This window comes from Xyrauchen texanus, chromosome 24 (assembly GCF_025860055.1).
Source record: "Xyrauchen texanus isolate HMW12.3.18 chromosome 24, RBS_HiC_50CHRs, whole genome shotgun sequence".
NCBI classification, from domain to species: Eukaryota; Metazoa; Chordata; class Actinopteri; order Cypriniformes; family Catostomidae; genus Xyrauchen; species Xyrauchen texanus.
Window position 1 is genome coordinate 36,947,447 of NC_068299.1, and position 27,191 is coordinate 36,974,637.

The 27,191-nt window shown below is 37.7% G+C and overlaps 2 protein-coding genes across 2 annotated transcripts in view; one reads left to right on the top strand and one right to left on the bottom strand.

The window, feature by feature from the left end:
- LOC127617763 (microcephalin-like) overlaps window positions 1–27,191 on the top strand; it is an 80,780-nt gene that overhangs the window by 44,235 nt on the left and 9,354 nt on the right. The gene's annotated exons all lie outside the window — the stretch shown is intronic.
- Window positions 298–26,385, bottom strand: LOC127617945 (angiopoietin-2-like). The gene is made up of 9 exons (XM_052090124.1): window positions 26,000–26,385; window positions 20,632–20,787; window positions 18,939–19,060; window positions 14,911–15,095; window positions 13,850–13,977; window positions 10,647–10,748; window positions 10,112–10,278; window positions 8,300–8,430; window positions 298–2,516 (listed from the first exon to the last, which is right to left on the bottom strand). Exons 1-9 carry the CDS (start codon window positions 26,273–26,275, stop codon window positions 2,356–2,358), a joined length of 1,428 nt encoding a protein of 475 aa, XP_051946084.1. The 5' UTR covers window positions 26,276–26,385; the 3' UTR covers window positions 298–2,355.

The window sequence follows — 27,191 nt, forward strand, 5'->3', positions numbered from 1 at the left end:
TCATGAAACCTGTCAAGAACATGTCCAGTTTACATAAACAAGAATGTCATTTCACCCCAAAATCAAAAGAAAAAAATAAGATACAATTTGCCTAATGAAAAAAAAAAAACATTTTATGATCCCAAATTTTCATATACTTTTTCAAAAAAGCAATTGTCATACCTTAATGAATTATTCAATGACCCAACGATAAAATATATATATATATATAAAATAAATAATGAATAATTGCATTACACTATTTCAGACTTGTTCAATATTTATTGTTCAGTCAGAGGTGCATTGTTTCATATCAAATTCATGTATTTTGTGCAGCAAATGTAGACTTGGTGTGAATAAGCCTTTTACAATATGCATAAAGCAAAACAGTATTTTTATTAAGTCTAAAATGACCCAGTCAGTTGACATGAGATATATACATTTTGTTTTAGCTGTAAAAAATAAATGATTCTCTTAATCAAAATGCTAGCTGTGCTTCATAGTTATAACGATTTCTACCATAACTAATTTCTGCAATATATGTCTGGATATCATCACTAAATGGTTAACTGAAGATGCAATCAGAATTTAACAGCTCTTATTACACTAGTCTAAACAATAGAAAGTGAAAAATGATTGACAGGTATTTCAGTATAGTGAAATATGAAATTCAGCCTCATTGTCTGAATAATCTTTCGAATAATCTGAACACAAACATTCCGATTACAAGCGCAAGACTTCCCTAATGTTTAAACAATTGTGCCAAGGCTGAAAAACTCAGAGTGACTTGAAATGACTGAAATGTTTGTTGATATAGGTGAAAACATGTGCTGATTTTGAAAAACCATTATCCGCAAGGATATAAATAACTGCACATTTTCAAAAGCTGCCAGTCAAAAGTTTGGACACACCAATCTTTTTTTTTTTTACATTTTCTCCCAATTTGGAATGCACAATTCCCACTACTTAGTAAGTCCTCGTGGTGACGCGGTTACTCACCTCAATCCGGGTGGCGGAGGACAAGTCCCAGTTGCCTCTGCTTCTGAGACCTTCAATCGGCGCATTTTATCACGTGGCTCGTTGTGAATGACACCGTGGAGACTCACAGCATGTGGAGCCTCATGCTACTCTCCACGATCCATGCACAACTTACCACACGCCACATTGAGAGCGAGAACCACTAATCATGACCACGAGGAGGTTACCCCATGTGACTCTACCCTTCCTAGCTACCGGGCCAATTTGGTTGCTTAGGAGACCTGGCTGGAGTCACTCAGCACAACCTGGATTCAAACTCGCGACTCCAGGGGTGGTAGTAAAATCTACTTATTCTTTTATAAATTTTTATCACCTTTTAAATGAATAGCAAGTCAACAAAACTGTGCAACATGCAAAATATAGGTATGGTAATTATCAAGTGACCAAAATATGGTAAGCAAATATGTTAAAATCGTATATTTGGGAATTATCTCAAGTAACTTCATGAGGTCTATCCTGAGATGATTTTTACACGGTGTTGAAGGAGTTCCTGTTTATGCTGGACACTTGTTGGCTGCATTTCCTTCACTGTCTAATCCAGCTCATCAAATTAAACAGGATTTTTTAAGAAATTCTTAAATGATCATAATTTAAATTTCTCAATTAAACTTGTGTCAAGCTTGTAAGCATAACATCATTAACATCATGAGAATAAAATTCAGTCAGGTGTGTCCAAACCTTCACTAGTCGTGTAAATATAACTGGTCATTTTTAACACTTACTCTAGTGCAAGACACGCAATTGATTTTGGGTCCCTGTCAAAACATAGCCATTTGAAGAAATGGACATGAAGGTTTTATTGATCCAAAGCACTAAACCATGTGTAAACAACAGCCGTGAATAAAGAGGCAATTTGTCAGACAACCTTAAAGAAGCCCCGCAACATTATTCATTAAATTCACTCTTGTACCATAATCATATAGTCAATAAATCAAACCTAAATTTTGTAAATAATTTGGCATTTACAATAAATTACATAAAAATAAACACTCTTAAGAAAATACTAGTTCTGTTTGCTTCATCTTAAAGGGAATCCAGTAAAGCATCATGGTCAGTCTGAAGGTTCGTGTGTCCCTTTTACGGCTGTTGTGACTCCTTCAATTCATAGTAACCTTTTGACCTGAACTTGTCCATTGGCAGTGCTCCATCATTATATGCTGTAGGCCACTTTTTTTTTTCTTTTACAGCCAAACAAAGCTTTTTTTCAAGTGCGTTATCTTCTGATTCAAAGTCTAGATTCGGAGGTACGTGAAGGTTGAAGCTTCTCCCCACCAAATGCTTCCTTATTAGACAGGAAAGCTGTGACATCAGTTATCATTGTGTGCTGGGATTAAAGGCTCAGAAGTCTGATGGTCTGATCATCATAGTCGTGGCCTTAAGTGAATATGCAGAGCCTTTCCAGTAGTACCATTTGATGCCATTGAAACGATTGGTGTTCTGCCCCTGCTTGTAGTACACACCATTGAGATTGGATGGTCCACAGGCGTCAAACCACCAACCTAAAATGAACAACAAAATCAAAAATGCTAAAATGTTCTCCTTTGGATTTGAAAGCATCCTGTTCATGTAGTAAGATATAATGAGCTGAAAACAGGTTTCCTGTTTTTGCCTGGAACTTTGCAATGAAGTTTTCCAAGCGTTTTGGAACAAGAGAAAATGAAATGTCCTGGAAAATAATCAGTTTATAGGAAAACTGGTAACACTCACAATAAGGTTGTATTTGTTAACAGTAGTTAACAATTAACTGTATGCTATATATTTATTAATGTCATTTTTTTTACACATACTAATACATTTTTTCAATTAAAAGTTGTAGATGTTAACATCAGTTAATGCATTATAAACTAACTTAAACTAACAATGAACAATTGGATTTTTATAAATTAACAGTATCCGAGATTAATAACTGCTGTAGAAATATATTGTTTATTGTTAATTATACCCAATGATTTACAAATTTTAACAAAGTAGAACAATGGTATAACTGTATGATTGTGATTCTAACAAGGTTTTAGCAAAGTTAAAGTTGCCGTGAAAAGGCTTGATAAGCTCACACTGTTAAAAATAAATAAATAAAAAAAACGGTAAAATTTACAGTAAAAAACCTGGCAGCTGTGAATACCATAAATTCACCGTAAAAACAAACAGTGGCCATCTTTCAGACATTATGGGATGTCATTATGGTGCCTGTATATTTTACAGTTTATTACTATATGTATATATCATTAAATTGTATAATATTAATATACCAACCTATTGGAACTACAAATAAAATATGCTTTGAACTTTTAAACTGACAATGGAAAAAATAAATCCTGTTGTTTTTGTAAAAAAAAAAAAAAAAAAAAGAAAATGGCAGCTGTGGTTGCCAGAATAATTAGGTGAAAAATACAGTAAAAATGTAAACAACTTTACAGAACAACCTACAAATTTTACGGTATATTTTACAGTGCAGTACCGTTGTTTATATTATTAAATGATAAACATAATATATTAACCTTCTGAAACGGTTAAAATCTGCTTTTCACTTTATAATGTTGTTAATCAGCCATAACAGAAGAGCACATAATAACATGTAGTTCATCAATAGTGGCTCGTGCAGGAACAATGATCAATAAACATGTAGAGACAGTGCTCAGTGTCACTCACACAAACACTAAACACCATCAGAGTAACATACATGACACTAAAATAATGCAATAAAGATGCATTAACTAAACAACATAAACACCATAACATACATAATTGGGATCAAAAATAATAAGAAAAATGTATATTTCAATACAATATAATCAAATGCGATGGGTCACGCACTTCTGGAAGCGCCCAGTTGTTTTATTTATTTATTCATTCTGTCATTTTAAAAATAGTTAACCAGATTGTATTATTAAACATTACATTTTCAGTGTTAACCATTATAAACCATACTTTGTATAAACATTATTAAAAAAACGTTACTATATTATACGATAAAATTACTAGGGCTGCCGATTTAATTCAGTGTGATTTAATTTTATTAAAAATAACATGTTAAAAAAAATAACACAATTAATCGTAATGCCCCTGGACCGTAATAAGGAAGATTCCTGAGAAATGCAAGCTTGTAGTACCACCGGTTTACTCCAGAGGGCAGTAAGTGAAACTTCAGCTGTATGAGCAACACACAGTTTATACAGTGAAGAAAACCACCATCCAGCAGACAGAACAACACAAACATGCGTTACGTTCTTGCGTTCAAAACCACTTTGACGGAGCGCAAATTCTAACTAAGGGATCTCAAGATGTGTTCTAAGTATTAAACTATATTTAACTTGACAAAGTGACCTAAACATTTTATGTTTATGACGCAACGCACCCGAGACGCTACACAAGCATGTCCGACGCAGGTGTAAATTGACGGGTCTTAAACAAGCCCTCATAATAAATCTTGAACTGATTGACAAATTCACTTGTGAAATGGATTTCTGTGAACTGTATGCCAATGATTGACTTATGATCAATAATATGGTAGTAAACAATACATTGTTTATGTACAATACAGCCGCTTTTTGTATTGTCTTATCAATGTTGAACTCTTCTGCCACAAGAATGTAATGCATTTTAATTATCTGAATATTTTTTATTTATATATATATATATTTAAAGATAACTATGTATAATTATTTCATCATTATATATTGAATTATTGTTATACAGTATGAAGGGCTTTCTCAGCAAATATTTGTTTACGCGATTAATCGTGATTTATTAATCGGGACACCATGTAAAAAAAAATTTTTCACAATATTTTTCAGTAATAATAAAATGTATTGTACATGTAAAATTACAGATTATAAACCATACTTTTTACAGTGCAGTTCACTATACTGGGATGTATTCCTTACGTAGTTCCAATTAGGAAACTGGGACAGTACATACTGTATTGTAGGATTTTCTTGCTATAGCTAGTCCGAAAGTACAACCCCAAGTCCACAAAAGTTGTGACAGTATGACAAATGCTAATATAGGTGAAACTCGAAAAATTAGAATATCGTGCAAAAGTTCATTAATTTCAGTAATTCAACTTAAAAGGTGAAACTAATATATTATATAGACTCATTACAAGCAAAGAAAGATATTTCAAGCCTTTATTTGATATAATTTTGATGATTATGGCTTACAGCTTATGAAAACCCCAAATTCAGAATCTCAGAAAATTAGAATATTGTGAAAAGGTTCAGTATTGTAGGCTCAAAGTGTCACACTCTAATCAGCTAAACACCTGCAAAGGGTTCCTGAGCCTTTAAATGGTCTCTCAGTCTGGTTCAGTTGAATTCACAATCATGGGGAAGACTGCTGACCTGACAGTTGTGCAGAAAACCATCATTGACACCCTCCACAAGGAGGGAAAGCCTCAAAAGGTAATTGCAAAAGAAGTTGGATGTTCTCAAAGTGCTGTATCAAAGCACATTAATAGAAAGTTAAGTGGAAGGGAAAAGTGTGGAAAAAAAAGGTGCACAAGCAGCAGGGATGACCGTAGCCTGGAGAGGATTGTCAGGAGAAGGCCATTCAAATGTGTGGGGGAGCTTCACAAGGAGTGGACTGAGGCTGGAGTTACTGCATCAAGAGCCACCATACACAGACGGGTCCTGGACATGGGCTTCAAATGTCAAACGTCTTACCTGGGCTAAAGAAAAAAAGAACTGGTCTGTTGCTCAGTGGTCCAAAGTCCTCTTTTCTGATGAGAGCAAATTTTGCATCTCATTTGGAAACCAAGGTCCCAGAGTCTGGAGGAAGAATGGAGAGGCACACAATCCAAGATGCTTGAAGTCCAGTGTGAAGTTTCCACAGTCTGTGTTGGTTTGGGGAGCCATGTCATCGGCTGGTGTTGGTCCACTGTGCTTTATTAAGTCCAGAGTCAACGCAGCCGTCTACCGGGACATTTTAGAGCACTTCATGCTTCCTTCAGCAGACAAGCTTTATGGAGATGCTGACTTCATTTTCCAGCAGGACATGGCACCTGCCCACACTGTCAAAAGTACCAAAACCTGGTTCAATGACCATGGTATTACTGTGCTTGATTGGCCAGCAAACTCGCCTGACCTGAACCCCATAGAGAATCTATGGGGCATTGCCAAGAGAAAGATGAGAGACATGAGACCAAACAATGCAGAAGAGCTGAAGGCCGCTATTGAAGCATCTTGGTCTTCCATAACACCTCAGCAGTGCCACAGGCTGATAGCATCCATGCCACGCCGCATTGAGGCAGTAATTAATGCAAAAGGGGCCCAAACCAAGTACTGAGTACATATGCATGATTATACTTTTCAGAGGGCTGACATTTCTGTATTTAAAATCCTTTTTTTTTATTGATTTCATGTAATATTCTAATTTTCTGAGATTCTGAATTTGGGGTTTTCATAAGCTGTAAGCCATAATCATCAAAATTTTTTCCAGGGAAGAACATTTTTTTTGAAGTTGTCCAGCTGAAAATGCCGGGACGTCCCTGGAAAAGATGGAGACTGGATGGCAGTATATGCTGCTCCAAAATTTGTACAGATCTGTCACCATTAATGGTGCCCTCACAGATGTGTGAGTTACCCATGCCATGGGCACTGACACACCTCTGGCCCATCAGACACTGGCTTTTGGACCTGACGCTAATAACAGTTTGGACTATCCTTTTCCTCTTTTGCCCAGAAAACACAATGGCTGTGTTTTTCAAAAACTATTTGAAATGTGGACTCTTCGGCCAAAAAACACAGTTCCACTGTTCTGCTTTCCATCTAAGATGAGACCGAGCACAGAGAAGTCGGCAGCGCAGTGTTGATGTATGGCTTCTGCTTTGGGTAGTAAAATCTTAACTTGCATCTGTGTATGCAGCAGCGAATGGTGTTGACTAACAAAGGTTTACTAAAGTTATTCCAAGCCCATGTTCATGATATCCATTACAGATGATTGATGTTATTTTAATACAGTGACGTCTGAGGGATCAGAGATCATGAGCATTCAGAAGGGGTTTTCGTCTTGACTGTTAAAAACAGAGATTTTACCAGATTCATTGAATCTTTTAAATATATTGTGCACTGTAGAGGGTAAAATTCCCAAAATCTTTCCAATTTGTCTTTGGAGAACATCGTTCTCAAAGTCCTGGATTATTTGCTGAAGCATTGACAAGTCTCGTATGATCCTTGCTCTTGAAGGACTAGGCTGATTTTTGAGGCTCCTTCTATACTATGACAGGATTGCCTCACCTGTTTAACATCTCCTATTTCACATCATCTTGTTAGTTTAACTCGTCAAATCATTATTAGTCTTAAATTACCCCTGTCTCAACTTTTTTGGAGCATGTTGCAATCATCTGATTTGAAATGACTGTACATTTTTTAAAAAAGAAAGACAATGAAATTCACAAGGTAAAACATCATATAATGTGTAGTTGTAGTGCATTCAATATAGCAAAGGGTGAATATAATTTAAAGATCACACATTTTTGTTTTTATTAGCATTTTTCATACTATCCCAACCTTTTTGGAATTGGGGTTGTAGGTGGTATTAGGGGGAAAGACATTTTCATTCTAAAAAGCGTGTAATTGGCCCATTAAAAAAAAAAAAATATATATATATATATATATATATATATATATATATATATATATATATATATATATATATATATATATTTTTTTTTTTTGGGTCCATGTTATCAGAGAAGAGGGTCTGTAGATTTTAAATACATAGAACAGCTTTTAGTTAATTGTTGGAGTACATTAGCAGGTAGATGGCCTCAAAGCTATTAAGAAATTGACCACAAAAGTCTAATTTTGATTTCATGGAGTTTTAACCTGGTTTCATCACCAGCTATTCCCTCAAACCTCATGATTGTCTCATAACAGCCCCAGAGTCCTGCTCATGTGTAGGGCAGCCAACAGGCAGGGGGATGTAAAGTGTTCAGGGAATATCAGAGAGGTGGTGGAGAGAACCACAATTCTAAGCTTCATAAGCGAGTGCAAACCTTCAGTTCCCAGACCATTAATGTCAGCATTTGTGAAGGCTCAATTCCCAGCTGAACTGATCAGTGATTAACTTCTGTCTAATTTTGCTTGTAAACCATGACCCAACTACAAAAAATGCAGGGTGCCTTCGAAACTCGAAATTCTGGGGTATGTGCCAAGTGCCAGATTTCACATGAGGGAACTCGGAGAAATGCCCTTTTTTAAATGAATTAGGATATACAAAGAAATATATGAAGTACAGAGTAACAAATTGAGGATAGAGGCATTTGCAGGTAACTCGCTCTTACCTCCTGAAAGCATTTGTGAGCATTTGCAAACACATTTGTCATTGTCTACGTCCTTTGTGCTGAAATCACTTCCTGGCTGGCCCATGCTACTGGTTCTCCCTGCCGTTCCACTGTAGCCACTTAAGTGTATCCTATGGAATTGCAAATGTTAAAATGAAATGAACAATGTGGAAATTTCTGTTATCTAGAAGTGATGACCACCAAATGAAATTAAAACACAATAAGAGCTAAAATGCATGTCCACAATATATTCCATATTTATGTGATGTTTAAAAGTATGCTATTCTAAGCTGGGTTGGGCGATATGGCTAAAAAAAGTCTCAATATTTTTCAGCCACTTGATGTATGTGTTTTCTCAATGGCTTGAAAAGTTTCAAAAGTTATTTTTTTTTCATGTATATTCAATAATGCATTTATATGAAAAATGCCACACAGAGACTTCCTTTAACATTTTTGACTGATGCAAAATACTAGAATTCATTCAATGAAATCAACTGTTTAAACCAATTCATGGAAATGAATCAAACTCTAACAGTGGTTTTGCTGCCGTAGTTGAAATCGGAGACTCTATATAGTCTCCGATAATCTATATAGTCAAGACGCTCTTTAGGAAACCCAATGGCCAATTAAAAAGAGCTTTAAAATCAGCTGAATATTTACAATATTGCTTAATTTTATGTTGCCAGCGACATGTGACATTAGTTTATGTACTCTGCCAAATCATTTGTTTGCAATCTCTTTGATATCATTATAAAAATGGCAATTAGCCATTAGTTTGTTTAGAGGTCAAATGGCAAAAGTTGTCCGGAATACATTAGGACTATGTTGTGGCATGTTTTTGTGTTAGGCAGGCCATAACTATTCCCAGATGACAAAATATTTTCTTTGGAGCTTTGGCAATTGTGTGCCAGCTCTCCAGAGAGTTCATGGCAGTATGAGTTCAAATGAATGTGGGTGTTGACATGGGTGTGTACTAGATCAACAGATGAAACTTCCTGCTGTTTTATTTCAAGCAAAAGAACATATTGATGACAAATATGATATATATGACTGTATGTATAGCATGAATGTTATCATATATGTGTTATCGTATGAAAGCAGTGGGGAGGGTAGTGTGACCTGAATCTTACATCTAGGTAGAATACATTTTATATCACAGTAATGTCCTATATCCCAATGGAATACATTTTTTTCAATTATATATGAAATAATAATAATTGGGTAATGCAGAATACTGATTACTCCAGTAAATTAAATACCAGGGACTAAAAAGGGTTCGTGGAATTAAAACCGAAATGTTTTGCAGAACATAATCGAAAACAGGAAAGAAATCCCTTTTAATTTAATTTTATTTTTAAATGCTTGTAACCAGTTAATAACTGGTTAATTTTGTTCAGATTATTATTATTTATTTTTTTTATCATGAAACCAAAGACAAAAGGGTTTATCAGAGTCAATTTTTAGAATTACATCAACTCCTGCCTCCCGAAAAAATTAGGAATTTCTCCTTTTAGAAGAGCTGTTAGTTGAAAACCCAATGATAAAACATTTGAATCATTAGGGCATCAAAAGGCGAGAAATGTACAGAGAGATAATGTACAGTCAAGTCAGTCTTTATTGCAAAATAAACCTCTTCAGTGTAATTCAAGATATATCTTGCTGTGTAGTTTTTGCATTATTAAAGCAGTCCTGCCCACTAATAGATGGTGTTAATACCTGCTGTTTTATAAACGTTTTACCATTTCTACAATTGCACGTTATATACCACCATACAGATAACTCCAAGTATGGAAGTACAAAGTGGGTCCTCACCTGTAATTCTGCTTCTCTTCATCAAGTGAGAACTGATCATATTTAGAAAAGGCTGCATTCCCCTCCCAGTCCATCAGATCTATCCGGAGGATGTATTTCTTTTCTTGTGTCAACTTGGAGATGAATACATTCCCCAGCCAATGTTCACCTGAGACATCTCCAAACCCCTGAGGTGAAATGACAGACAATCCATTTATCATAGAAAAGGACAGTTCACCTAAAAAGCACAATTTTGTCAATTGCTGCCCTTTTAAACCTGTATAACTTTCTCTCACAGGTGGAACACAAAAGGTACATTTATGAAGAATATCATAAAATGCATAAAATGGCTAAACATGAATGTCCACATTCCCTTTCATTACTTGGAAAAGAGTGGTCAAATATTCACCTTTTGTCTTCCACAGAAAAAGGCTTGTGGGTTTGAGATGATATTATGGTGGGTAAATGATATGAGAATTTTCATTTTAGGGTAAGCTATTCTTTTACATTTGCCAGGATAGGATCATGTGGAATGTGAGTGCCATTAATTCCCTACCATTGAGTAATTCTTCCACGTTTGATGGAAATCAACAAGGCCATTGAAGCGCTTCTGTATTACTGTCCATCCGCCTCCATCCATCGCCATGTCACAGTAGGCCTGGAAACAGAAACGGTGCATTACTGGCAACAATGCGCCCCAAGTCATTCATGTCTCTTTTATAAACTGAATCTCATGCCATGCCAAATTAACATAAACAAAAACCTTTTCTTGGCCACTTTCTCAGAACGCTGAGAAGTCTTAAAAAGCTTGTTAAATTGCCAGACTTCAGTTACTTCAAATGAAAGGTATCTTAGGAGATGGTTATTTGTGTAGAGGCATGTTCAGAATTAACTTCAGCAAGAGAGTTCTTAAAAAAGAATGGTTCACCCAAAAACGAACCTTTCGTTCAGCATTTACCTGCATGTCGTTCTAACTTTGTATTTTTTTTTAGGGCTGTCAGTTTAACGTGATTGTTTTCTTCTTTTGGCTGCTCCCATTAGAAGTCGCCACAGCGTATAGTCTGTGATCTGCATATTTGACTTGGCACAGGTTTTATGCCAGATGAACTTCATGATGCCTACGGGGCAATTTAGAGTCTGCAATTCACTAAACATGTTTTTGGACTTGGGGGGGAAACTGGAGCACCCAGACGAAACCCACACAAGCACGGGGAGAACATGCAAACTCCACCCAGTTGAGTGTGTATGACCTTCGTTCTTCAGCAAAACACATTTGAAGAAAAATAGAAAATATTTCAGTTCAGTAGGTCCTTAATGCAAGTGGATGGTGATCCGCTATTTGAAGCTACAAAAATTACATGCAGTCAGCATAAATGTCATCCATATGACTCCAGTGGTTAAAGTAATGTCTTCTAAAGTGACACGATTGCTTTTGGTGTGAAAAAAAGCAATAGTTAAGTACTTTTTAACTATAAAGGTTTTTAACTTCCAAACAGCAGCTGTGTACTCCTTCACAAGAGCACCGAGTTCACTTGGTCTCTGGTGTGACGAGTTCGACATAATCTCACGTTCTTCTCTCGGTTGAGACATCCAGGATAAGCACACAAACGCAGCATTGTATGTAAAGAAACCGATAAATACAGATCTAAACCAAAACCAACAAAGCTTCTGTACAGCATTCCTCCTTACTTACGGCTGTGACGCTCGTGCCTCAGTTCTCATGTGTCTCACGTGCCAACGCGTCACAGGCCCATACCGCTGCAGAATGGAAGCATGATTTAGAGCAGTGGTGGGTTGCAGGTCTATTAGTAATGGGTAGCTGACAGCAGGGAAAGAGATTTTTTGGCAGATGCCCAAGTAATAGACTTTTTAGGACTGCCGAAACAAATTTAGAGATAATCTCTCATTCAGCTAAAGGCTTCTCATCTGCACTGCGATATAAATCTTTCATGCGAGTGTAACGGAACCACCTCGCGCTAATGATCTGCTCTGATCTCTGGCATATGCGTGCAACATCCGGACTTCCCTCAATATTGCGGCGTGCAGACCTGAAAACCGATGAGACTTTTCTAGTTTAAAGCGGTACGGAGGAAGTCAAGTCAAACCTCTCAAATAGTAGGCAGCCCCAACATGCCAAACAGCACTGAGGAGGAAAAGAGCAACACTGTGCTATGTGCTGTTTAATTAATTAATTTATTTTCATTATACATCACCTTTACAAAATTGTTTCACGATTTTACTTGAGTAAAAGTAACTGTTATATTTTAACAACATGCTATAGTTTCATTTGAAATAATCCATTGGTAGACCTCATATTTATATCAACATATTGACATCAACAACAAAAATAATGTCACTTGATGCATGCCCTTCTACTTGAAAAGCAGGAATAATAGTATTCAAGTGTGGCGTGGGGACGTGGTCATGTGTCGGTCTGTGGGAGAGAGAGAGAGAGAGCGGTAAGGCTTGTCACCTGGTTCGTAATTAACCATGACACCTGTCTCTTGTTATAGTGATGCAGAGGGAGACATAAAAGGCACGCCAAGTGTCCAAAGAGGGGAGAGAGAGTGACCTGGAAGCCGATAATACTTTCCTTTGTTTTGATTCCAACGGTGACCGTTATTGTGATTGTGTGTTATACTGAAGAAATTAAAGACTGACCTTGAACCTGCTTCGTTGTGTCCTGAATCCTCCATTGCCCCAAACAAAGAGCTTTTTACAGCAAGATAAAAGGAAATGTGACCCAAGATACATTAAATACAGGTTACGATTTTACTTTGGTGGGTCATCACTTGATTTCCAATGTAAAATCTGGGTCCCGAAGCAAAACCAGTTGAGAACCACTGATTTAGAAAAAGTACTTTGTGTTTTTTGCCCCAAAAGTGATTGTGTCACTTTTGAATACATTAATTTAACTGCTGGAGTCGTATGGATGATGTTTATGCTGACTGGCTGTGAATTTTGGAGCTTCAAAAGTCTTATCCCCAAGCACATTAGGATCTACTGAGCTGAGATATTTTTCTTCAAATGTGTTCTGCTGAAGAAAGAAAGTCATATTAATCTGGGATATCATGAGGGTGAGTAAATTATAAGAGAATTGTCATTTTTGGTGAAATTACCCTTTTAATGGTGCGTTCACATACAACGCAAGGAACATTTTCGCCTTGCATTGCTCACGCGAGTTTGAGAGCTGGATCATAAACTTGTGTTTAAACACGTTCGTGTGAGTAATGCGAACCCACGAGTATTCCCCTTCTCTTCTGGAAAAGGACAGGAGGAGGGGCTTCTACGACTTTGTTCATAGTAAAGTACAACCAATAGCTGGAATCAAGTAGACGCGCATATTTTCTGAACTTACCAGGTAGTCCAACTTCCTCTCTCACTTTCCTCCAAGCGATGTCTTTTTTCGTCCGGTCTCTGTACATGTATGACGTTGTGTCATACAGTTCCGGGTGCCCACACAACGCTACAACACTTTTTTCATAAAATTTTCCAGATTTCTTTTGCTGCTACTTCAGTACGTCAGTGACATCTGGACAATCTCAATGCTGATAGGCTTTTGCGACAACACGTTGTGCGAATTATTCGCTCGAGTTGAAATATTTCTACTGCCGCGAATACGCAAATGAAGCGATTTCGCGTGTTCGAGTCACGCCATTCGCGCCGCCCGGCATCGACTTTGTATGTAATCGCGCCACGCGAAACGCTTGCATCGCGTTGTTTGTGAACGCACCATAAGGCATTAGAGGTTGTTCTTACCTGGAACTGCTGTTTTGTATCAGGTATGGTCAGTGAGTACACCCCACTTTCTTTGTTCCCAGACTTGAAGACTGCAGCACAGTCATTGTACTGTTCTGGGTTGTCCTGCATCATTGCAGAACTGCTACCTGGCAAAGAGATTTCTTGTTAAATTGGTACATGGGGCTGAACGGTATGGCAGGATATAGTCTGCAATGGTGGATATCCATAAGATACAAAACTGTAGAGCATTTGCTATACCGCTTAAACAATGATAGACATAGTTAGAGCTTTCATTATCACTAGCGGGTAATTCTTATTAAACCTGTCAAGAAAATATCCTGGTCCAATTTTACTCTAATCAAAAGAAACAAATAAGAAATCATATTTTGTATATGTAAAATTAAGCATATTTTTAGGGCCATTAAGTTTTTTTACATGGTGGCATTATTTCATCAAAGTTTTGCACATTTTTACCTCCAAATTCTCATTACCACAATGTGAAAAAAAAGATGGTAATTATAATATTCTAATTATTGCAACATGAAATATAAATTAATTGTAAATATTTTTACATCATAGTGGTTTAATCTTCATACTGCCTTTCATTTTCACTGATTTTACTTTAGAAAATAATTGTGCAATAAATGTGTTATTAACATATTAGTTAACAGTAATGACAATAATCATTAAAAACAATGGGAATAGCAACAATACAATGTATGGATGTGTTACAGTAATGAGAATTTTACATGTTGGCTTAATTTTCTTTATTTAGAATATCATTCAATGTTTTTTTGGCATGGATTAAATGTGTTAAGGAATTTTTCTTGATGGTGATTTAAAATCGTTCACGATTTAGAGATTTGGAACTATGACAAATCAAGCGTATTGTGTTTACAGTACTCTAATGATAATTATCTTTCGCTTTGTGTTTATCTATCTATCAGGCTGCTTTCTAGCCTTTTTTTCCCCCCAAACATTTGAACAGCTGCCGGTAAGCTGGCATAATATTGTTTTGGGAGTTTTTGTCCCATGTGCGATAACGGTTGAAATGCTGACACAGGCGGACGGTTGCTTACCCACAGAGATGGTGTTGATCAGGTTGTTGACAGTGTTCGTCAGCTCCAGCTGCCTCTGCTCCATCTCTTTTATGATGCTGGCCTGCTTCTCCACCCGCTTTTTGAGTTGTTCCTTCTCCTCCTTCAAATCCTCCATCTCTGCATTACTCTTTTCCTCCATGTCCTCCACTCGCTTCTCCAGGAAGCTGAGAAGAACCAAGAAGAGTTTAAAATACTGAGCTCTTCAGCTCCGTGGAGCTTTGCAGTGTAAATGTAAGCCATGTATACAGTTTTTGGAAGCATTTGTGTTATTGCTTAGTCAATCACATTAGGGATGTATGATATATTTGTGACCAATCTATCATTGGCCGATATTAGGGAAAATATTTATATTATTATCGTGCCGATAGAGGAATCACCACCGATAATTTAAGTTTATTTGCTTATAGCTGAGAATCTCTGACTGTCTGTGGCTTCTTTTCTTTTAGGCAGAGAAAGGTATATATACACAGTGCATTCATAAAGTATTCAGACCCCTTAATTTTTTTTCACATTTTGTTATGTTGCAGCCTTGTGCTAAAATTCTTAAAATTATTTATTTATTTTCACATCAATCTACATTTCATACCCCATAATTACAAAGCAAAAACTAGATTTTTTTATAACTTTAAAATGTATTAAAAAGAAAAAACTTAAAATTTCACAATATTATATAAGTATTCAGACCCTTTGCTATGACACTTGAAATTTAGCTCAGGTTCATCCCATTTCTCTGCATTATCTTTGAGATGTTTCTGCACTTTGTTTGGAGTCCATCTGTGGCAAATTCAGTTGATTGGACATGATTTAGAAAGACACACACCTGTCTATATAAGGTTTCACAGCTGAAAATGCATATCAGTGCAAAATCCAAGCCATGAGGTCAAAGGAACTGCCCACATAGCTCAGAGACAGGATTGTGTCAAGGCACAGATCTGAGGAAGGCTACAAAAAAGAAATTGGGCTGCATTGAAACTTCACAAGGGTACAGTGGCCTGGAACAACCAAGACTCTTCCTAGAGCTGCCCACCTAGCCAAACTGAGCAATCGGGGGAGAAAGGCCTTGGTAAGAGAGATGACCAAGAACCCGATGGTCACTCTGGTTGAGCTCCAGAGATCATGTGTGGAGTTGGGAGAAACTTGCAGACAACTCCAATGATCTGGGCTTTATAACTGAGTGGCCAGACGGAAGCCTCTCTTCAGTGCAAGACACATGAAAGCTCATTTGGAATTTACAAAAAAACACCTAAAGGACTCTCAGGCTGTGAGAAACAAGATTCTCTGGTCTAATGAAATGAAGATTGTTTAGCCCCAATTCCAAGTGTCTTGTCTGGAGGAAACCAGGCACCGCTCATCGCCTGTGCAATACCATCCCTACGGTGAAGCATTGTGGTGGTAGCATCATGCTGTGGGGGTGTTTTCAGCGGCAGGGACTGGAAGACTGATCAGGGTTGAAGGAAAGCTGAACGCAGCAAAATACAGAGATATTCTTAGTGAAAACCTGGTCCAGAGCGCTCAGGACATCAGAATGAGCCAAAGGTTCACCTTTTAACAGGACAATGGCCAAGACAACGCAAGAGTGGCTTAGGGACAACTCTGTGAATATGCTTGAGTGGCCCAGCCAGAGCCCAGACTTGAACCCATTCGAACATCTCTGGAGAGATCTGAAAATGGCTGTCCACCAATAATCCCCATCCAATCTGAAAGATTGAGGTCATTAAAACAAATTTTTTAACCACTCTACAGATTTCATGTTAGCAAACTATAGTTTTGGCAAGCCATTTATAACACCTACTTTGTGCATGACAGTAATTTTTCCAACAATTGTTTACAGACAGATAGTTTAACTTTTAGTTGACTATATCACAATTCCAGTGCGTCAGAAGTTTACATACACCAAGTTAACTGTGCCTTTAAGCAGCTTGGAAAATTCCAGAAAATGATGTTAAGCCTTTCGACAATTAGCTTCTGATAGGAGGTTACTGAATTGGAGAGGTGTACCTGTGGATGTATTTTAAAGCCTACCTTCAAACATTTCATCTTTGCTTGACATCATGGGAAAATCAAAAGATACCTCAGAAAAAATATTGTGGACATCCACAATTCTTGGTTCATTCTTGGGAGCAATTTCCAAATGCTAAGGTCAATATTATTAACCCCCTTAAGAAATTATCTTTTTGATTGCTACGGAACCAACCACTGTTATCCATTGACTTGCCTAATTAACGTAACTCGCCTAATTAACCCAATTAATCCCCCAAGCCATTAAGTTGCACTTCAAACTGAGGATTAGTATCTTGCAAAACAACTAGTGAAGTAATATTAAACCGTCATCATGGCAAAGACAAAAGAAATTAGTTTAAACTTGAGAAATATAATTGTTAATGCTCACAATGCAGGAGAAAGATATACACGTTTATCAAAGCGTTTTCAGGTATCAAGAACAGCCTTGAGATGTATTATCAAGAAGTTTGAAGATACCCACACAGTGGAGATCAAGACTGGCAGAGGCAAGAAGTGAAAGATTTCAAAAACCTCGGAAAGAAAACTGGTGAGAGAGGTTTCAAAAGACCCAAGAACAACTGCCAAGACACTAGTGAATGATTTGGCCAAGTCTGGGATTGATGTCTCAACGAAGACAGTCACTAGAGCCCTGCACAGGAATGGACTGTGAGGTTGCAGACCAAGAAAAACTCCACTTCTGAAGAAGAGATACATCCAAGCTAGACTGAAGGTTGCCAAGGACAACCTAGGGAAAATTACGCATACTGGAAATGTGTCCTTTTGTCAGATGAGACAAAACTAGAGCTCTTTGACCATAGAGATGTTGCCTATGTTTGGAGAAAAAAGGGAGAGGCGCTCAACCCTAAGAACGCCGTTCCCACTGTGAAACATGGCGGTTGGAGTATAACGCTGTAGGGATGTTTCAGTGCGTCTGGAACTGGGAATCTCATCAGGGTCGAAGGAATCATGAAAAAGGAAGACCGTTTATTTATCATTAAGATCAGCATACATCTTTAATATAGGCACATTTCTGGTTAATGTTACATCCATCAAACCGCAGCGAGTTTTCAAGCTTTAAATGACACCAATTCTTCAAATTATTTGTTCTTAATTAATCTTTGGAAAAACTATTCCTGTAAAGCTCTGTGTGAGATGTAGTGTTAAGTAAGTTACTCATATTACTGATTAATTTATTGAAAAATTAAACCATTTACTTTTACATACTTTTAAGTTATATCATACTTTTCACAAATGTTTGTTTTCCACTCAACAAATATCTATATTTCCTCTTTGTTTATTCTCGCACACCCTTCAGCTGTCAGAGAAATGCACAAAGACTTACAAATGAACAAAGTGTCTGTTCCAAAACTTAGTGAGCTGCCTTGCTGTCTCCTACCTACATAAGCACCTGTCTTCTATGGCAGCATCCTAACTGAAATGATGCCACATAAGAGAGCGATTTGGAACACACTACACTTGCAGCATGTCTGCGCGTCTTTGAAATAGCGCTCCGCGCACAAAACACTTGACTTTTGCAACTGATTTCAATACAGGCTATGTGAGAGGAACAACATGATACTCGTGAGCATAAATATACATAGTACACTCACATTTTGGGTAAAATAGTTTAATATGAGATTAAAGTCATTTTTTGAGTCTTGTTCATAGGAAGCTCAATACATTTAGGAACAGACCCATAAAGTCATGTTTTAAATGTATAATACAAAAATATTATTTAATAAAAAATTGTAACCCAAGTACTGCAAAAAAATCATTGAAAGTCAGTACCTGTAATCTGATTACATAATTCTAAAATGTAACATGTTACACTACTTTTGACTTTGAAAGTATTTTGATTACAGTAACTAATTACTTTAATATTTAGATTACGACCAGCACTAGTGACATGAATAGTTCTTTACATCTCAGATTTTGAAGAAGCTATGAAATGGGTCCTTTGAGAGGGGTTAAGAATGGTATGAATATTTATTGTAAGTATTTATTACCTGTTCTTTTCTTTCAGGTTGTTGATATCGTTTATCTGCTCCAGAATTTCTTTTTCCAGTTTGCTGGTTGAAATGGAGTTCTCAAGAAGCTTACGCTCTAGTCGAGTTGTTTGATTAATTACCTAAAGATAAAAAAAGACATGATGTTTCCCACAAAAAGCATTTTAGATAAGACTCCCGCTTCAATGCAATGGCCTTGAAAAGATGTGTCATTATGGGAACTATTTGGCAATGCCAAAACTGCTGACCGCTCATGTAATGACGTCCATGAAATCTTTGTTTATTTATTTGCATGTTCACTCACTCTGAGCCAAACTCTCTTCTGAAGGTATTTTCTAGTCTTCCAGCAGTATGTGTTTCATTACACGAAAGTCTTGGCTTTAGCATTTCAACATTATCTCATGAAAATGACGTAACTGCGGCAACATTTTTGCAATTTGCTAACATGCAATTTGATCGTGCCTGAACAAGCAAGTAAATATAGTTAATTATGTAATTAACTGGTCTATATAGCCTTACATGTCATACAAATAGTAAACGTGTTTAGATGTCATTAGAAAGCATTGTGTGAGGGAACAGGGCAAAAGTACAATTAAGAACTGATAATTTGCTGTTTTACTGGTGATTTGTGTGAAAAGGAATCAAAGTCATTGTTGTCCTAGCACCTCTAGTGTTCATTTCACTTGCAATGTGTTGTGATGTATACAACAAACCACATGAAAATAATTTTGCAAATATAGTAATGTGATTCCAGGTTGTAACATTTACAATGAATTCTGACAGACAGTTAAATAAAAAATTATTTTGCAGTTGACCACAAATTTTGTAGAGCATTACAGTGCCTTTCCTTTTCAATGTCCTTTTCATCATAGGGTAGAAACAGGACAATCAATGTCCAGTAAGAGGCAAAGCATTTTAGCCTTATGCCAGCATTGGCAATTGGAGGGGTAATCGCTGGCACGCCAGCAACGGCAAGAGAGGACTACACTATTTTATTTATATAAATTCTGCACATGCATTCCAATCTACATTTTGATGTAATCCTTCCTCATGATGACGCAGTGTGTTTTCACGAGCTGAATGGGAGGCTAATCAAATAGTTCAAATGTGACAAGACCGCAGTATACCCAACAGACTCGTGCAGCACGTGCAAGCCATTCGCGCATCACGAACCGACAGTGCTTCACTTTCGGTTAATCATACAAGTAAACGCGCCCGCTTTGCTTCGGTCAGGCTGCACGTATGACAGTCTATATTCCATGTTTTATTGGTTTCTTTTTGCTTTTAGAACAACACGTTATGTAATAAGGAAAACGCCACTATTAATCGTTGAGGTTTCCAACCCAGCATACAGGTACACCCTCCTTAAACCATGGTCACACTCAAAATTACATTAAACGATTAAAAGAGAAAACATGAACCCACATAGTGGGGTTCAAAAATCTGAAACATGAGGAAGGATTACATCAAGATCTGGAATGCAGATATGAAAAAAAGTCATATAAATAAAATAGCCTGCTCCTCTCTCATTGTTGCTTGTGTGCAAGTGATTACCCCTCTGTGTGATTTAGAAAAATGTCTGACAAAATGTAAAAAGCACTTTCACAAGATGCCATTGACCAGGGAAAAAAAATGGCACTCCATGTCAAAAAGGTTGGCGACCCCTGCGGTAAACCAATGGTTTAACCCTCACCTGTGCTTCAACAGTGGTGATTTTCCGTGTTTGCTCTGCTGTCTGACTCATGATGCTGGTCCCAATCTTGATCATGGTCACTGTATGGTTTTGCACGGCATCATGGTGAAGTTGAGCCATGTCTTGTTTGAGGTTCTCCTGAATGTAGTTCTCCAGCTGTGGAAGAGATGACATGGAAAGCGTCTGAGATCCGTTCGGGCATGTAATGTCTGATTATAATTAAAAGCATTTCCATTAATTGGGAGATGGTCCTCCCCAGACAGCCTCCACTCTTTTTGAAAGGCTTTTAACAAGATGTTGGACTTGCTACCTTTCAGATACAAGAGCATCAGTGAGGTAATGTCCACTGTGTGGCTTTATAAGTTAACATTTTAACATAGTTAACAATTTTATCATTTTCTCCAGAACAATGAGGGTTTTTTTTAAGAGTAATGCTCTATCCCTAACCTAACCTTACCCTAAACCTTAAACCCAAACCTAACTGATAGTGTTATAAAAGCATATGTGAGATGAACAGTAAAAGTAAATGTAATGATAAAAGTAGTTGGTTATGTAATGCAAAAATAAAAATGTGTAGAAGTCATAAGCTAAAGTTAAAGTGTTTAGATGTCATAAGACAGCACTGTGCGAGGAATGGGGCGAAAAGAGTTTCGCTTTATGTGAAATAAAAAAAATAAAAAAAAATAGTGTTCATTTCACTAGGAAATTGCCATGATATGTACAACAAGCCATGTGATTGTATGCACCTGTTAGTAATATGTGAAACTGAACTCGCCAAACCTGAATTTAGAAATTAGAATTGGGTGTCCACATAATTTTGGCCATGTACAACTTGGTTGTACTGTACAACTTTGTCTGTCTGCATCTTTCTGTGTTTTGTATGTACTTGGTATGTGAGATAGTGGTGATCTGCTATTGTATTGTGGCTGAATGTAAGTTTTGCAGATGGAGATTGTTCTTGCCTGAAACTATTAGGTAAGAATTTATTGAAAACACAGCCAACTCTTTGAACAGAAACATTGTCAAAATGGACCCTCTTGACTTGTATGCAGATCTAAGGACACCACAACGGTCATGTGAAGAAAATAACCTTTCCTAAGTAAGATTATCTTAAGCTTTAATGTCATGATGAAGGGCTGGTCCTTCCATTCTTGGAAGCTTCAATGGGTGAGTGGTCTCATTTCAAAATGAGACTTACTGAGAATCCTGCCGGATTTGTTACGGACTGTTGTACTTTAATTTTCCTCTGGGTAAATTAATTAGTTTCAGATCTTATTATGATGGAGTAATTAATTCTGGCATCACAATCAACAGTCATGACCCCTTTCAAGAAGGTCAAAAGTTAAACCAAGTCTTAAGCTCTCAGTTGTCATAATCATCACTTTGTGGAAATATGTGCACTTGGGAGGCAATTTTTCCTCTTTTAATTGGTGTGGAGCAAGCAGTTTGTTTGTTTGGCCGGTGTGGCAGGGCGGAGGGTGGGGCCGGGTCGTGATACTACACACCTGGTCCTGTATTAGGCTAATTAAGCCTCCGAGGGATAAAGGTCGACTGCAGAGGATCGTGCGGGAGAGAGAGATCGTTTACGGACATGTCCGTCATGTGTGTGTTTGTGTCTTCTTTTACATTTATCATTAAACCATTATTTATATCGCCAAGCCGGTTCTCGCCTCTTCTTTACATTGATCCCTTTATCCCTCACAGAGGCATAATTAGCCTAATACGGGACCGGGTGTGTAGGATCACGACCCGGCCCCGCCCTCCGCCCTGCCACAGCCAGACATATATTTCATGCAAATTTAATTGCGAATGCTTGGCCAACCTATTGTAAAATTGTGCAAGCCTGCTGTAAATACTTAACAAGCGTTATTACGGCAGCATCAAGCCTAAGTACGCAAGGGAATGATAGTTGCCTTCACATATCTGTGGCATTAAGGCAGATGTGTTATTATTAGAGACTATTTAGCAGAGATGGACCACTTCTACTAAAATTAACGGGAGAAATTGGAACACCAAACCAAGGAGTTCTAAGCGCCCAACAGCCAACGGATGTAGAAAGGAAGTCCCGTCTTACAGGTAAAAGAGACAATCACCTTTTTAGATAGAGACATGCCTGTCAATCAACTCGAGAATGTGCATGCTCATTAGCTATACAATCCGGAAAAAATATGAGGTAAAGTAGCACAATTTATTATATCAGTGTTGTCAGATTTACTGCTGATTTGAAATCTCCCATTCAAGTAGATAGGAGCTGTACTGTCGTGACTGGAAATAGCCTGCCGGGATCATTCCAAAGATGGCCACCAGAGGACTGACCTGCTAGAAAGACATGCTTGGCAAGATTTTCTTGAAACTTTTGCTCTTCCCAATGGAGAAAACTGACCATAGAAGAAGACTGATTGCTGTAGTGTCAACTCTTCTTACATTGGATTATTAATTAAGGCTGTCAAATTAATAATCAAAAATCCATTGAATTTAAGATATAAACGAATGCCAATTAACGTGCAGTCTTATTTACCATTGCCTGGTCCAAATTCCATGGGCGAAAAAAATGTGGGCAAACATTGAGTGCTAAAAATATTACGGCCAAGCAGCCTCTTTATAATGCTGCATTTTATACTCTGTGAGAGTGATGTTAAAAAGATTAACATCTATAATATTCAGTATAGATGTGTATGAAGCACCGCCCACACAGAGGTCAATGCAAAACCAAGCAACTTCGTATTGGTCAACGCATTGAATACACCTGTCAAAGTTCACCGTACTTGAACTCCACAAGAAGCAACTACAGAAGTCCATTGCGCAAAATCCACGATTGTGTGGATTCCCATTGAAATGGCTGGATTTTGTTTGCAGAAGTTCGCAGAATTTTGGCTATTGCGTCTTGCTCTCTTATCAGCACCTCGCAGCAAGAGCTTTTGTTGTTAAAGCTATTGTTAAACCTCAATTATAAAAGCAATTCCCTAAGTAAAAGCATTTAACCTGTTTCAGTTCAAACAATGACTTTTCCACTCGATCACCAAATATTTTTCGTCTTATCTTTGGAAGTTTTAATTATAAAGTAAAACACAACAACTAGGCCAGTTGCTGTAAATTGTGCTATCTCAATCCCAGCTGAGTACAAATCCGATCCGTATGTTCTTTTTCCTGTATTGAATTCCTGATGAGCCAACACTCAAACAAACAGGATGGAAATGATGAGTGATGAGTTGCATCCTCAATGAAAACATTTTTAGAATGCAAAGAGGAAAAATGAAAATCACAGTGGCCTTTGCCGTTTACTCACTTTGTTTGTTCGCTGAGTCCTGAAGACCAATTTACTACTGCACTGTTGAATGAATATTTTTAACTTTTGACAACTTCTGTAATCAGGTTAATTTTGTTTGTCTTCCTCTTATGATTCCATCATGCCTGTTTTGTGTTCATAGCTTCACGTGAGGCTTTCATAGCATATCATCAGAACTGCGAGCAGGATATTCCATTGATAGTTTATGATCTAATCAGTTGTTTACTCTTGCTCCAAAGGATCCAAATAGGCGGCTTGTTTGTTCAGTCTATTTACACAAAGTGCGACCACATACTGACACATTGTTTTACCGGCACGAATGAAAAGTGACCTGGACACTAATGAATCAGATATCCCAATAGTGTGAGATTCTATTGGCAGTAGACTTCACAGCACAGAAAAATTGGGAACATTGACTCTTCCACAGTGCTTTGAGTACTGACAGCACATGATCATACAAACATGCTCTACAAACATGCATTTAAAACTGAATGTTACCTCTAATGTGCTTTTTTCCCCTATTTTTTTCTGATGTTAAAATCTGTTAAAGCTAGAATTATCTCTGAAACAAGATGGATGTATGCCCCCTTCCTTTGGCAGTGTTTCAGTTAATTCTGCCCACCAGCTTCTCTCTGGCACCTGCAGTTTGTATGCAAGCTCTTCTGGTTTAGTAGTCAATCACTCATTATCCTAAATTGTGTAATACTGTAATACGGTCTTGAATGAGTAGAACACCTACACCTACAGACACGTATTCAAAAGTCATTACTGTAGGTTTATTTCTACATTGTTATGTCTACCACTATTGTTAATTGTCAACTAGTCAATATAAATTTCAACAAAGTATCAAACTCTGGTGGTTTTCCAGTTGAACCCATTTATCTGTAGTTTATCAGATTTAGCATGAACTTGAATTGAACCATGGACAAAGAGCTAAATCTTTGACTTTCAGTACAGTACGGTGAGCCTTATTTGTTATGGTTTAAAATGCTGTTCATTTTTCCAGTGTGGGTTAACGTAACCCAGCTCTTGGAATTTGGTGAAAGAAGCTTTGGTCAGTATGTTTAATTAGATATGTTTGACTGCCCCTTCATCTTCCTTGCCTCACTGGTGGCATTGAAAGGAATGATGTTCATTCCTTTACACCTAAGCATTCAATGCTGTTTCCTGATTTTAAGCTGCTTGACTGAACTGATTACACTGTTCCATTGTGTGAAAAGCACACTGAAGTCATCTCAACCGTTCTCTGGCATCAAGTCTTTATTCACACTTGGGGTGATTGCTTGGTCCGAACCCAAGTTCAATTCCACCCCTCTCCTCCTGCCCCTACAGATCTCCTTTTCCCATTGTATTTTTGTGTCTGACGCACAGTTCTGTAGCATCATCAATGTGAGTACCAGTAGTGACTGTTTACCATTGTAGCTAGGTAACGACTTGGATGAGAAGACACTTCCACTCTAATACGTTTTCGTTTGAAAACTGTTTTCTTTTTCTAACGTTATTGTTTTTCAAAGTATGCGGTGATAGCTAGTATTTTCGAAACACTCATTCGGTGAAGGAAAATGTGGATGAGAGGCGGAATGTGTTTTCAAATGAAATCGTTTTAGTGTGGACGTGGCCTGATTTAAGATTTTGGAACTTTGGTTTTACCACCAGTACTTTGCGCAGATCAGCACATGCGTTCGTCTGTGAGGGACACATTGCAAGAGAATGCAAGCTGATCTCTGAAGGCAATTTATTGGAAGACAAGCAGCTATGAGAATGCCATTATACTATATATAATATGTGTGACCCGGAGCATGCAAAAATGCATCATCAGTTGTGGTTCCTGTTCAAGAGTTTCAGCGTATTGCTTTCATACCAATTACGAACTGTACTGGAGTTTACATGAACCATATCCCAGATCACCTTTTCAAGTGGACTCAGGTGCAATTTGCTGGTGCGCATCTGAATTACCAACAAAGTGTACCAAACTCTGACTTCAAACAGACTTGCACCAAAAGCAGTAGTATGAAAGTGTGTACCGTTTAAAACTAGACTTTGGAGACTGTACGTTCAAAAGGACGTTCAAGAGGAACTTACCTTTTGCAGCCATTGTGTGTTGTTCTCCATGATAGTCTCTAGTTGTTCCAGTCTTTGGACTGAGCTATCATCGTCAACCAGATCATCTCGCTGCACTTGGTTGTTGTAGGTGCTTGAAGAGCCACCACAATTCTGCGGTTCTGGCAGCAGAAAGGTGTAAGTACATGGCCCATTCTGGATCTGGTACGGCTTCTTCTCTGATGGATCGGAATTCGTCATAAATCCTTCCCCGAAACTAAGGCAATAACTTAGAAATATTATCCAAGCATTCAGCATTTTCGTTCTTAAAATGTGTAATATTATTTATTCTAGCTGTGCAAGTAAACTCTTCCTTTTCCTCTAATTGGAGTTCTGGATGCTTGAAGAATGAGGACCCCTGGTGTCTGTCTCTATATCCACTTGACTCCTTGTTCAGGATTGTGCTCACACTGTATGTGAGCTTAATTTATATCCCATCAAGAGCAGTAGGAGGAGACAGTGTCACCAAAGCCCTCTTAGAGTGTCACTCGCTCCCAGGCTGCTTGTACTCATTCGTCATCAGTCTAACAGGCTGTATTCTTAACCGAGTCCCCTGTAGGACTGAGACTGATGCTCCTCCCATGACCCGTGGTCTCTTATTGAAGAGAGCTGCTTGGATAAGAGCTTTCCAGCCAGACGGGAGCTCCAAAGTGCTAATTAAACTCTTCCCGCTGGATGCTCCCTCTCGCCTGCATCTGCTCCAAAGAAAGCGAAGACACTTGATCAGATTGGCGGGAGAGGACGAGTTGACAGTTGTTGTATTTGTGTTTTTCTTAGAGGCTGTCACTCAAATAGGCTATTCAGGATGCAGCTGTATAGTTCAAGTAATGCAGCTTCAGCAATGTCCATGTCACACCATATGACCACATGTCCAGATGTTTTTTTCCCCCTTTGCTTTTGTCCTTCCACATTCTCTTCTTCAAAGTGAAGGGGTTAAAGAGTAGCCTTTAAGTTGTCATTCACCCCATCAAGACCATCCATTTTCTTTCCTTGAGTACAGTTGGATCCAAAAGTCTGAGATATCTGTCTTTTAAGATTACCTTGTATTGAACCAAGTACAAACATGGATGTTAATTTGGAGTCCATGCCAACTGAAATGGATGCTGTCATTTAAGCAAAATATTTTCCCTTTCTATTACTAATTTTTGTAATTCGTTTTAATGAATGATGATGT

Bases quoted from the DNA above. Each gene is read 5' to 3' on its own strand.
- LOC127617945 (XM_052090124.1), bottom strand. From the start codon at position 26,275: ATGCTGAATGCTTGGATAATATTTCTAAGTTATTGCCTTAGTTTCGGG. The intron at 15,096-18,938 runs GTAATAAATACT...GGTTCTTCTCAG, and splicing joins AACCTGAAAGAAAAGAACAG to CTTCCTGGAGAAGCGAGTGG. The intron at 13,978-14,910 runs GTAAGCAACCGT...TCTCTTTGCCAG, and splicing joins GATCAACACCATCTCTGTGG to GTAGCAGTTCTGCAATGATG.